Consider the following 12,911-nt stretch of genomic DNA (forward strand, 5'->3'; position numbering starts at 1 on the left):
CTGTCACCTGCAGGCAAAAATCATTTGGTGCTGTGGCAGGTTTTGTAGACAGATACACTAATGGCTATTCTCTGCCTCAGCCTTTCTCTACAGCTCGCTGTGTGGATGTGAGCGCTAGCACTCACAATTGAACCACTTACAGTTGAAGGATTAGTTACATTGTTTGAATTTGGAGACTGTGCTTGTTTAAATGTTTTAGAAAATCAATTTTTCTCACCTGAAAGTCAGAGTGACAATAGTATAAATTGTTCATGTAGCATTTGCCCAGATAATTGCCACTGATTTTAGGCTGGATTTACATGGCAGGAAGGTGACAGATCCAAATGAGTGCCAAAATCACATTTATTTTGCATCTACAGTAATACAGTTATACCAAAAGTCACAACACGTGATTGTTTAGGGTATCTTTCAGACAGACATGAGGCCATACGCTTTGACAGCTTAGGCTTTGTATTTTGTGTCAGTGTATTGTTTCCTTGTTCATGGCTGCCTAATTAACATTAAAAGAGCTTTCTGCATGGCAAGAAGTTTTTCTGTCCCTGACTGCAGTTCAGCGCATTTCCGGGGTAAACAACAACACCAGTGTCAACACTGGGCAGTGACAGCACAAAGGGCGAACAATAACAAAACCAAAAGACACTACACATTTGACGGACTCGTTGATTTAAAAGCAGGAAACTTCAACATTATGCCACTGATTGCTGTAAGCAATTATTTTCCTTATTTAATGGTCTGTGCACCTCTAATATCCTAGATTTTTTTATGCGATTACCATAGAGAATACTTTGATGATTCATAATAATTTCAATAAATACTCTCTGTAACTGCTACTGTATGACAGCGCTTCTATAGCGGCATCAAAATCTTTGTAAAGGTGTCAGTATAGACACAGCTTAGCATGATGCAGTAGGAAACTTTGTACATAGAATCATTGAAATCTGTAAAATGTACATACAGTATAGACATTTGGAGTCTGCAAAATAATTTATTAAACCTACAACATATGATCACAGCTTTACATTTATACACAGTGTCTGGATAAATAGTCATCTGTAATTTCAACGTCAACAAACATAATTTTTAATGCAGCGTTTTCTGTGTACAGTACACTGATCACACAAAAATACAGCATCATTGCAGTTTACACGCAGTCATAACTTGTTTCTTGTCTTTGACTTTGACATTCGCGGGCTTGTTAATTGAGGAATACAGTTATTTTAAAGTCACGTAATATTTTCGGAGACCGAATCGGACTAGCATTGATCTTTTTTTCCCAATTTGAAGCTGAATGACTCTTGGTGGTGTTGCATCAATGTCCTAATTTTCCTCATGGAATTGTGCCAACATTACTAGAGTACAGTACTTCATATGGCTGCATTGCACCATTTCAAAAAAATATGATGTAATTATTTTTTACCAAGTTACCAATATGAGGGAGCGCTGCTAACCCAATCATTGCTGGTTTAATTGGTTCCGCAATATTCATAGAAGACACCAGCAAAGTACAACACACGAGACAAATACGTAAGCAACATACAATGACAACATGAACAATCGCAAAAATAACAATAACAAGAACAATAACTTTTTGATTATTCTTACAGTAAAACAGATGACGTTAACTTAAAAAAAACATCAGTAAAGGAAAAATGTATCCAACACCTTATTGTGTGTTCCACTCTGTTACAATCAACCTTGATCTCTACTTTTTTCTCATCATTAAACAAGTGTCCTGAGGACTAATTGATGGCCTGTTTGGATCAATGATGACAAGTGCTGACAAACAATCCTGCAGGAGAAACAGTCTTTTCCTGTATCAGCTAACCTGCTGTGGCAGACTGGTCGAATGAAAGCCAAGTATCAGTGACAAAGATTTATATGGATAATAAGAGATGTCTGTCTCATACACTTAAATATCTGACTTCGAGTATAACATATCAGTTGACAATTCAAAATCATGGTCCAAAATAGCCACATGTTTTTAATGTTAACAATAAAATCATGTATGCGACAGCAAAGAGGTTCTATGCGTCATCCCGCCAATTTGATAGGGCTCTTTTCTTTCATCTTATTATTTAGCTTTTTGCCCTTAATAACCTTTGATACTGTTTTCATCCTTTTCAAAAACGACTTTGTCAGTCCCTGCAATTTGGAACAAAATGTTAGTCTGTCTGTTTCATCCCCAACACTGGTGGGGTTAGGCTGCTGTATTGCATTACTGCAGTGTTTTATTGGTATTATATTGGTCTGTTCAGCATGGACACAAATGGATAGCATTTGGCTTTTTAAGCATATTCTGAGCATACAGCCTCCAAGAAACCCGAAAAAATAAAACATAACCCAATTAAAAAAAACAATAACAACTCAACAGCCAAATATTGCTTATAATAAAGAATAATATATTACTATGCTTCATTATTTTCAATATATAGATATTTGGGAGGATTTACAACCATTTTGGTTGCCTGCGTCAAATTTAAGTGACCATTACACAAATCATCTGTGTCATATGGGTTACACTTATAAAGGACTGAAATGTTTCAAAAACCAAAACATTTGAAAAATATTGAAACACATCGCGCACATTATTTTTCTTTCACAGAAAAGTTGAACGCCAGACATTTATTTGGTGACTAAATGTAATCTCATATCTAACTGTCTACTTTGGTTACGAGTTTGTTCATATGAGGTCTGGATGAGGTTTTACTGCAAATGTGATGTCTGCTGTTTTAAGAGCACCGTGAATACAAGTAAAATCCATCAACTATAACTTGTACGGTCAGTATCACATATATCTGTACAACATGGACACCGGTACTAAAAATATTATTGCTCTATTCACAAACTTACTCTATGCAAATGGAACTTAGGACAAGTTGTGATACTATACTGTGCAAAAGATGTAGACCACCTTGAGCGTTGTTATCTTAATGATCTTAATTATCAGCAATCATTTTGCTGTTGAACACCTTATCTCGCCAGATTATGTAGAGAAGTCTGACTCATATTTCTACATTCATAGGACTTTACAGGGCTACGGTGCATGTGATAAAGAAGAAACCATTATATTTGCTTGGGAGTTATGAATAAAGGTGCAGATACAGGAATTTATTTAATTTCTGTCCAACAATGCCATCACTAGACAGAATTACAAAGGCACCATGCACCATTAATCAGAAAGTAGCCTGCTAACAAGCAGGTGGACAAATTCACACAAATGAGACGAGCCACTTTTTTTCTCCCTTTGTTAACACTTGACACTGTAATTATACTGTACACTGTAGTAATTTTAAAATTGGTAAAACAACACACTAATGGTGCCTGAGACTTTTGCACAGTATTATATTTTGTAATGACGCTTGGTGAACATAAACATATAATCAGTGTGTCATAAAAGTTCCAAGACATGCGGCACAAAAGATATATTTCAAATCCAATCTTGTTTTTCCCCCTACAAAGTAATCTCCATGAAGATAAACACACGTTCGCAGCCTTCTCTGCCACGTTTCCATCCACTCCTGGAATGATTCTTCCAGGATCCTCCACAATCGACATCATGGCCGCCATCTTAATGTTGTCCACATTTTCAAAATGGCTCCCCCTTAATGTCCCTTGAGTTTGAGGGGGGGGAAAGAAATAAAAATCCCACAGAGCCAGGTCAGGTGAGTCATCATGGGGATGTTCTTCTCAGCCAGGAACTGTTGGATGCTCAGCGCATTGAGAGTAGGTGTGTGGTCATGGTGAAGCAGCCATGAGTTGTCCTTGTTCCAATCTTGCCTCCCCTCGGCTCGCTTTGTAGACTTGCTGGTTGATCTTCTTGTCCTCATTGAATAGGAAAACTTGTAGTTTGGGTTTGAAATATATCTTCTGTGACACCAGTCCTGGACGTTTTCTGACACACCTCGTCTATACACCACTAGACAAATATAATTTCTTGGTATAGTATTGCACTATTCTCAATACCCACCTAAATTCTAACAATAAATATGTCATAATCTTCCCTTTGATCACATGTTGTGGCACTTAACTATGGATATTCCTTTAAAACATAACACTATGCTTAACTCAACTGGTCAATAGTTAACTCTCAGGTTCAAGGCAAGGAATATCCAAAACGAAGGAATCATCAGATTCCAAAGTCAGGTAAGGATCCTTCATGATTGGTAGCCACAACACTAGAAGCTTGAGCTCATGAGGACAAAACCGAGTATTCGGTTTGGCCAATACATTTTGGTTCATGGAATATTCTCTGCTACACACAATAGGATTACAGACAGCAAAACAACATCCATGATTTACATTGAAATTGGCCATTTGACCAATTGGAATGAAATTGTAGCCCCAGAAAATTGTTCCAATCTCCAATTCCTAAGGCTCAAGTCTTACCTTTGAAGCATCCAACCCGGTACGACAAGTCTTGGAAACATTCTTGACTTTGGGAACCTCCTTTAACATTATTAGCATCAAATAAAATATGTAGTATCACATGGAAGCCAACGCAGATCTGCTGCTTTGACTCCTAGAGTGGCAGTAGTGAGTTTTCTTTGCGTTGTGCCTTTTCCCGCCTAGTTTTCATCTTGAAACTCCTCAGGACTTGACACTTCATCATTGCTGAGGACCTCTCTGTTGGTGAAGGTCGCTGCAAGGGATGCACCCAGTGCTTGTTTGACGGGCGTCATCTCCGAGAGGATGATATTATCATGGCTCACCAGTGTGGCCTTGTCCATGATCTCCTTGCTGTGTTTGGAGACCACAGCATCGAAGAAGTCGTACTTATGTGACAGTGTACCACTTTCAAATATGTACTTTGTCAGGTAGGAAAATGCCACGTTTGCCAAAAAGGATGCCATCATGGACGCTGTCTTGAATGGGAATCTCTGCTGGACAAAATACTCTACATCACCAGTCAGGTGGTGGATCTTCTCCTGGACCACCCATCCAGGGTAATAGATGAAGGGAGGAAGTTTTAAATAGGGCTCACCACCGCCAATTCGGAGCAAAAGACCAAAGACATAGGCAGCCACTGAGCCGTAGGTGTTTGTTCCTTTGACAAAAAGGACACTAAGAAGTTGGGGAAAGACGATGACATAGACCAGGTCCGAGCTCAGGTACCACAGGCCGTATACTGTTCCTGTTAACAAAGCCATGGCTGTGGCGAGGGCTCCGAAAACGAAGATGGTGAGACGCATCACCCAGACAATCTCACGATCCGAGGCCTAGAGCATAATTAGGAAAGGATCATTGGAATCTGCATTCATCCAAAGTACTGGATGAGATATTTGTTTGTCTTGGCTCGTCCTTTAGATTGATATACAATGATTTGACTACTCTATCAAACATAATGAATGTAGCGTCCTTTAATTATTTAAAGTGGAAGTCAACCCAAACATACTTTTTTCAAGAATATGTTCTATGCAGGCCGACGAGTTGAAAAATATGCTCGGGTTGACTTCCCCTTTAAGTATCACTTAAGGTGGAACTGCTATCTGAATGCGGAAATTTTACTGATGCAAACGACTACTTTGTAACTAACAGGCCGCACTCTTACCGACTGTCGAAAGGCAAGTTGATAGATGTTCCTGGCAAACATGGAGCTGGCCGAGAGAATGGAGGAATCTGCGGATGACATGACGGCAGCTGACACTGCTCCCAGGCCAAAGAAGGAGATGTAAGGTGGGCAGAGGTGCTGAAGCACAATAGGAAGGATCATGTCGGATTCATCTTTATCCTTTGGAGGGAGGGCCCCATAAGAAGTCTGGTTCCAGTCTAGAGATGAAGATTAGTCGGTACATTATGTTGCTCATACACTGTACGTTAAATAAACTTAAATTGGAGTGTCTAATTTTATATTCAGTGTATAACAGTATAAGGTGTTGGGCTCATGGTGTTTGTCAGTTGCTTTGCAGGTTTCACTCCACTGCTGTTGTCCGACTGTCTTTACTCTTCCAGCATGTGACATATTTTCTATGCGGTATTTTAAAAATTAACTTCATTCTCTAGAGGTGTACATTCTCCAAACAAGCAGGGGTTGATTAATGCTGCATGGTTATACAGTACATGAAACAGCTTCAGATGGGCCACATTAATTAGCTCCTCTTCAGATGTAATATTCACTAAATGTACGCCGTCTGATGGCTCTGTGCTTGCCGTGGCCCGGTGCTTCTGCCACTTGTTTACCCTTGAGTCACAGTAGGCGTCTACATTTACACATCTGATACAAGCTTGGATGCTGTAAACAACCTTGCGTGGCATCATTTTTCCTTTGATTAAAATGTCCTTATCCGATGAAGGTTGTGATTCCTGGATGTTTCAGTTGCTTTGTGATGATTCATTAGGATTGTTAGCTTTTGACATGTTCATATTCTTCCTGAATTTGAGAGGGGTGCAAACCTCCACAATGGTAAAACTCCATTGGGAAGGGTACCTGGCATTGACATTCATTTTCCCCAGAAACGATCAAAGTAATTTAGCCAAATGCCCATTCCATCCTTTGAGAATCCCTAAGTTTTATTGCAGATGAAAGCAAACTGACGACCTAGCACATATGGCAGTGTGTATTTACCAGTGGATGCCCCTATAGCTCCTATGAGGATGGAGGGAACTGCCATGACCAAACAGCCGAAAGCAGCGAGGAAGGAAAGGACCTGGGCGTAGGTAGCTGAAGAGGCAGAAAGAACCCGTTGAAAATAGACCTGCCAGGGAATCCCCCCCAACATCTAGAAACAGAAATACAATTGTATTTACGTCTTATAGAGTTTTATCACATGAAGTAACTGCAATTGCTCCCGCCCCCAAATCAACATCAAACCTATCAACACTGACAGATTTACTGGTTTGCATGATGGATCTTCCTGAAGACAGGTATAACTTACCAGCAAACAGAAATTATCTGCCCACAGCCATTTGTCTGCCGGCTCAATCTTCCCCAGCCAGGGTGACTGGTGGATTGCCTCCTTTGCTGTCACACTGATGTCTGACACGGCAGGATTGGACAATGCAAAAGGCACACTGATCCACTAATGCCCAGATGACATAGAATGAAAATATTGCAGGTTCACTGATAATCAATGGCGGTCACATTTCTGGCACTTTGTTTGATTGATTGATTGAAACTCACCAAACCCACAAAGATGCAAAAGAGTTGAACTACATCTGTGTAAGCAACAGAGTAGAGTCCTCCCACAAGGGTGTAGAAGATAGCAATCAGGGCTGAGATCACCACCGACATGTTGATGTTTATGTCCACGATCACACTCAGAGTTGCCCCTGTGGGACAATATTGTGAAAAAGAAACTCATCTAGATTAGTATTTGCCCAATTACATAATTTTTCTCACAGAACACCAAACAAAAATGTCACAAAAACATATGAAAATGAAATAATGATCTGTCTCATTTCACTTACAAATCTATTATAAATTCTGGAAATGTTTCAATCACAAAGCTATCATTCTGGTGCATGGTAAATGTACCGTAAGTGATATAGAGTAAGAGCATTTAATTGTTCGCAGATAGATAGATGAACAAAATTACATCATTAATAGGAAATCAATGATTTTGGGATGAATTAAGTGAAAACGGATACTTCCCACACTACACCTGATGATCACACTAATGTGCAATGGCACAGTTTTTGGGAGGCACTGGTCTAGACAGACAGTATTAAACAATCACCTACCTAAGGCAGATAAAATGGCTGCTGACCAGAAGATTTCACCCATGACAGCAGGGATGAAAAGCAGACCCCCCATCCTCTTTCCATAGAGCTGTTGGAAAGGATCCAGCATTGTGACATAGCCACGAGAACGCATGGGTTTGGCAAAGAAAAGGCCACCTGGAAGAAGTTAGAAATGATGTCACTACAGATCATTTCAGAATGTGTATTTTATAGGATTTGACACAACAGTAACACTTTACTAAGTAATGGCCGAGTACAAATGGGAGCCATTTTGGAATACATATGCCTCGTTCGAACATTATCAATAAAACCAGTACGCGAGCGAAAAACTCCCTTGTTAGACTCACCATCGACACAGGACTGACATCCGAGCTCCATTTAACACTGGTAAAACTTAAACAGGATAATAGTCCTTCTTTTAGGAAACTTTCGATGTGACAATACACTCTCTGGTGGAGCTACGTCTGTGAAGTATTTGCGTCCCGGTAGCATGTAGCTAGCGAGGCTCGAAGTGGGCGAGCAGACGGCGGAATCCAATGTCTTTCACCACCGAGAATGGTTGGTCATCAAGTCCGATAAATTTAATAATTTTCCTGGTTATTTGCGTTGCCTTTTGCCTGTCGCGGTAATATGGGTTTGAGTTGGTCAGCATGGGCTGCGTTAGCTGCCGTTTCATTGTTGCTGCTGCTTCAATGCAGTGAGCCTCGTAAACTCACCATATTCTTCCAATTGCTTGTTCTTCAAATGTCGGATTAAGCTGGTTGTGTTGAAACTTGTGGCCATGCTCCCCCCGTGAGATCTTTTCATGGCATATATTACAAGACACAAACTACAAACAGCACATCGAAGGAGCTGCGGGTCATAGGATTCTTTGATCGGCAATAAAAGGCTTTGATCGAATATGCCGATCACGTCATTTTTCACGGAAATCGGACGTTCATTATCGGTGCCCGATCGATCGGAGCATCCCTAGTCGAAACCAAGCCCTGCTAAAAAATGGATGCTATCCTCCACAAATCCCTACAGGTTTGAGCTGCGAAAATATATCTGATTAATGCCTCTGGTGGCTGGAATATATCCCTTTTGTGGCTTTCCATGCCATGACGATAGGCACTAGCGACTAGCTAGCGTGTGAGCTAACTGGGACTCCTCTCAGCCAATGGATGTGCAGACTCGTCCGTGGGTTCACCTCCTCACTTGAGGTCAGTTGGCCTACATAACCAGAGGTGGGCTTTTTAATAAATTTTGCGGGTCCGTCATTCGTCGACCATCAGCAGCTTGGGTACCCGTCAGTCATTCATCAGTCCATCATTACTCGTGACTAACCGAATTGTTATTGTAGTTGGTCAGTCCATCAGTCAGTCCATCAGTTAAGTCCGTCAGAAGTCCCTTGGTCCGTCATTGGGTGTGACCAAAAAATCGTCAGGACAAACTGGCGTGCGTCAGTGACGGATGCAACGCCTGTTCGAATTCCATTTGTAACGAAAAATGACGGAATGACGAATACCCAGATGGGTCCCCAGGCCGCTGACAGAAAAAAACAGTAACTATAATTCATCATTAACGCCATGGGAGTGTTTAAAGAGTGTTTTAACAAAACACTGACAGCGGTTAACTTATTTTTACAATTGTAAGACAGTTAAAAATGGTAAAATGTGTCCTGTCCTGTTTACGGTTTTTAACAAAGCAATAAGCAGCGAGCCTCATTACACATAGACAGTAGTTCTTACCTAGTACCAGGCTGAGAGCGTAGCCAAAAGGTGCTTGGGCCCAAGCCAGGCCGTAGTCAGGCAAGTAGACATATTCCGCTGTTCCATTGATGTAGCCTCCACCCACCCAAGTAGCTGAAGAAAAAAAAAAGACACGGTACGTATCAACCAACTATGGTTCTTTACGGTAACAAAGTGGCACTACTCACCGGTCATTGTGAATACACCCACAAACAAGCCAATGTCCCGACCACCGACCATGATGCTCTCGCTCCGGTCCCCGCCATCACCCACTCCGGAATTCTTGTTCTTCCATGCCGCCCAAATGCCCACGAAGAGAATCACCATATAAAAAACCACAATGGCCACAATACCCTCGACATGGATGGTCATCTTTGTCTGGTGTCTTCAAGTGCTCATTGAGAAAACTACTTCGGAGAAAGAAATGGAAGAAAGAAACATGGATAAGCAGTTCTAAATTCAATCCGTCCAAAAATTGAGATCACCGTTCATAGTTGTGAAGGACAACCTAGTGCATTTGAGACAATGTCAACAGGTTCTCTTAATAGCTAGCAAGAAGTACAAACCTGCTCCAAAAGTGCCTTCAAATAAGTGACCCTTAGTAAATTAAAAAAAAAAAAAAAAAAAAAAAAAAAAACAGAATTTTTGCATCATAAGTGAACATCAACTGCAGATAATGTCCACAGTAACCCTAAGACCCAATGTGGAAAGCAAGCTTTTTAATGTTTTTTTATCAGTTATATCTCAGTGAACAAAAGAACAAGATGAGTACACTCTCTTTTGGTGTAATTTTTATTGATTATATATTTTTTTTCAATCCTTCACCTTCATTGGTGTGTACTCATTTTTGTAACATCAAATTAATTTGTTATAAAAACCAACAAACAAACAAAAAAAAACAACATTTTTTTTTGCGTGTGGAAATTGACCACTGTTTTTGGAATCAATGGCCCACATCTGTGGGGATATTTTACATGATTGTATGTTATAGAAAATATTTCTAAAAGGAAACTCAAGGTTTTCCAAAATCTAATGGGATGTATTCACTTCATTTGTACACTGCGTATATAATCCGTAATTACAAAGTGCATCAAAGAAATAGTCAACTTAATAGAATGCTTTCTTTAAATATTTTGGCTTATTTCATTAACATGGACATGGACAAATATTTAATACTGATGATTACACAATGTGATGTACATTATTTACCATCTCTTTTGCCAATTGTAGTGTAAATTATCGCCCCATGTAACACATTCTTTTTCTATCATAACCGTCATATTATTAAAAAATATGCAGTATATTGAAGTTTAACATGTATTGCTGCTCAACATGAATACACACAAATATAAAAAAACATACATTTATACAAACATTATATTATATATTGTCATTAAAATGTAAATTCTCTTGCAGTTCAATTGCTCATGCATTTTTTTCAACCTTTAACTGATGACCCAAATCCAAAATGGACATTGTGGCATTAAACAATTCAAAATATATTAAATATTTAGCTTTTAAAGAAAAGTCCCACATAGTTTTCTTTTAGAGTGAACAGTGTAGTTAAGTAAAATTGAACATTTTCTGTTCTGACTGATGATGATTGACTGATCTAAGCCTAGAGATAAGTTAATACTGTTTGAACTCCAATGTGCCGCATCCCAAGAACTAGACCTGAGTCTTAGCTCGCTGTTGCGCTGACCTCATGATTTTTCAGGGGTGGCTAAACATTATTGATTCATGCTTAAAATCAACATTTGTCACTTTGGCAACAATTAGGCCAACACATAACAGTTCAGCAAGTGGAAAATTAGGAATTGAAAACATTATCTCACCTTTTTCTTTGGAGGAATTTGAATGAGTTGATAACCACAGCCAAAAGCAGGAATAAGAAGGTTCCAAATTTGTATCAAAGAAAATGCCCGATGGATAGAAGTTATGTTTCACCTCGTAGTGGTGTAGAAAGTCCAAATACAATTATCTTAGTGTTTTAAAATCTCCAAATCCCTGGCACATCTGCGGGAAGTACGTGTGTGTGAGAGAGAGAGAGAGAGCGAGAGGGAGATGGGGAGGTAGCGAGAGAGTGGAAAAGGTGGGTGGGGGTGGTTTGTCGTGGGTGTGGAGATGAATGGGAGTGGTGGGTTTATTGGATGCTGTCAGGGTGGGTAAGATGCTGGATGAATGTCTTCCAGGGCAGGACCAAAATAGCACCTAATAGAGAGTGGCTTGACGCACAACCTCGCCTGCAAAGCTTTCCAATATGTGAACATCATATTGGCAATGGATGAAATGTCCACTTGGTTACTTTTCAGCCTTGATTCATCATCATTGCACTGGCTTTGCTTGCTCAACTGTTTCAAAGCGCTCTGGTTATAAGATGGTAAAGTTGAATGATTTGTGTGTTCATGTTTCCCAATTTTATGGGCCACTTTAGGTCTGCAACTGTGAATCACTCAGTTTAGATCCGCAACACTAAATCTCAGGTTTAACACTCAATTCAGAGCACCAAATGTCATGTCAAAGTGTATTTGTGAGGTGGTAGTGATGGGAAAAAACAATTGCTTGACTCTTGGTGAGTGAGTCGTTTGTGCTACAGGTGGTGACATGTTGCGTAATGTTAGACTATGTTATTTCTTGGGATCACTTCTTGCAACACTATAAAAATAATGAAGTAGTTGGCCATCATTAGTTAATGCTCAATTACAGTTAGGGATGTCAACTCATTGTCCCAGGTGATGAAGTGATTTTTGGGGTATATTTTATTCTGCCAACTTTTAAGAAAAACTTGGACGAATTTGGTCAGAGTTTTAGCCCATATAAAAAATTGTCTTGAGGGGAGCAGTTGAGCAGCTGTGGACAAGTGGTTAAAATTGCTGCCGTGGAGACCCTTCAAGACCATCCACCCACAACAACGCCGGGACACACGGCTGTGGTGTCCTTGAGCAAGACACAGTTACCCCAAATTACTCCCCGGGTGCTTCAAGCGGAAGTCAACCCAAAAATGTTCTTTACAATAATATGTGCGATGCGCTTCCTCTAGTCTAAACACAGCAATCTGATTAATATTATATTGGTAGAATATGAGTTAAGCAGCCAAATCCACTTCTTTTTAGCCATCTCATGGGGCAGCCATTTTGTCACTAGCTGTCGACTGAAAATGACATCGCACTCCCCTGAGATGGACAAAAAATTGATTTTACTACTTAACTCATATTCCACAAACACAATATCAATCAGAATGCCGTGTTGAGACTAGCGGGGCTGCACAGAACATAACATTGTAAAGAACATTTTTGGGTTGACTTCGCCTTCAACAACAATTTTGAAAATGAATGAGTCTCAGTCTCGTGGAGTTTGCAAGAGGTAGTGCTGCAGTGTGAGTGCATGTCACAGGAGGTTAAAGATATTATTGACTTGAAAAATGTTACTCTGTTGGAGCTGTTGAAGCGTTGTGTGTTTGACAAAGTTGCTTAGTAATTAAATGAACATGGAGATTTCACCTTA

The 12,911-nt window shown here is 40.0% G+C and overlaps 1 protein-coding gene across 2 annotated transcripts; it reads right to left on the minus strand.

The window, feature by feature from the left end:
* Nucleotides 1-324: 324 nt before the first annotated feature.
* LOC147136520 (high-affinity choline transporter 1-like) lies at nt 325-11,409 on the minus strand. Of its 2 annotated transcripts, XM_086051920.1 has the most exons (9): nt 11,243-11,409; nt 9,596-9,814; nt 9,408-9,521; nt 7,678-7,833; nt 7,118-7,266; nt 6,873-7,016; nt 6,563-6,716; nt 5,549-5,766; nt 325-5,216 (listed from the first exon to the last, which is right to left on the minus strand). In XM_086051920.1, exons 2-9 carry the CDS (start codon nt 9,777-9,779, stop codon nt 4,566-4,568), a joined length of 1,770 nt encoding a protein of 589 aa, XP_085908046.1. In that variant the 5' UTR covers nt 9,780-9,814; nt 11,243-11,409; the 3' UTR covers nt 325-4,565. The 2 variants fall into 2 exon arrangements, with proteins under 2 accessions (XP_085908046.1, XP_085908047.1); XM_086051921.1 differs by lacking the exon at nt 11,243-11,409 and having other exon boundaries at nt 9,596-9,992.
* Between the last annotated feature and the right edge of the window lie 1,502 nt (nt 11,410-12,911).

Source organism: Filicampus tigris, chromosome 14, assembly GCF_054856515.1.
Source record: "Filicampus tigris isolate MCC_2025a chromosome 14, RoL_Ftig_1.0, whole genome shotgun sequence".
Classification (NCBI taxonomy): Eukaryota; Metazoa; Chordata; class Actinopteri; order Syngnathiformes; family Syngnathidae; genus Filicampus; species Filicampus tigris.

Coding starts and splice junctions, on each gene's coding strand:
- LOC147136520 (XM_086051920.1), bottom strand. CDS start 9,779: ATGACCATCCATGTCGAGGGTATTGTGGCCATTGTGGTTTTTTATATG. Junction 7,834..9,407: donor CGCTCTCAGCCTGGTACTAG/GTAAGAACTACT, acceptor AACTTCTTCCAG/GTGGCCTTTTCTTTGCCAAA. Junction 7,017..7,117: donor TTTGCATCTTTGTGGGTTTG/GTGAGTTTCAAT, acceptor TCTGGGCATTAG/TGGATCAGTGTGCCTTTTGC.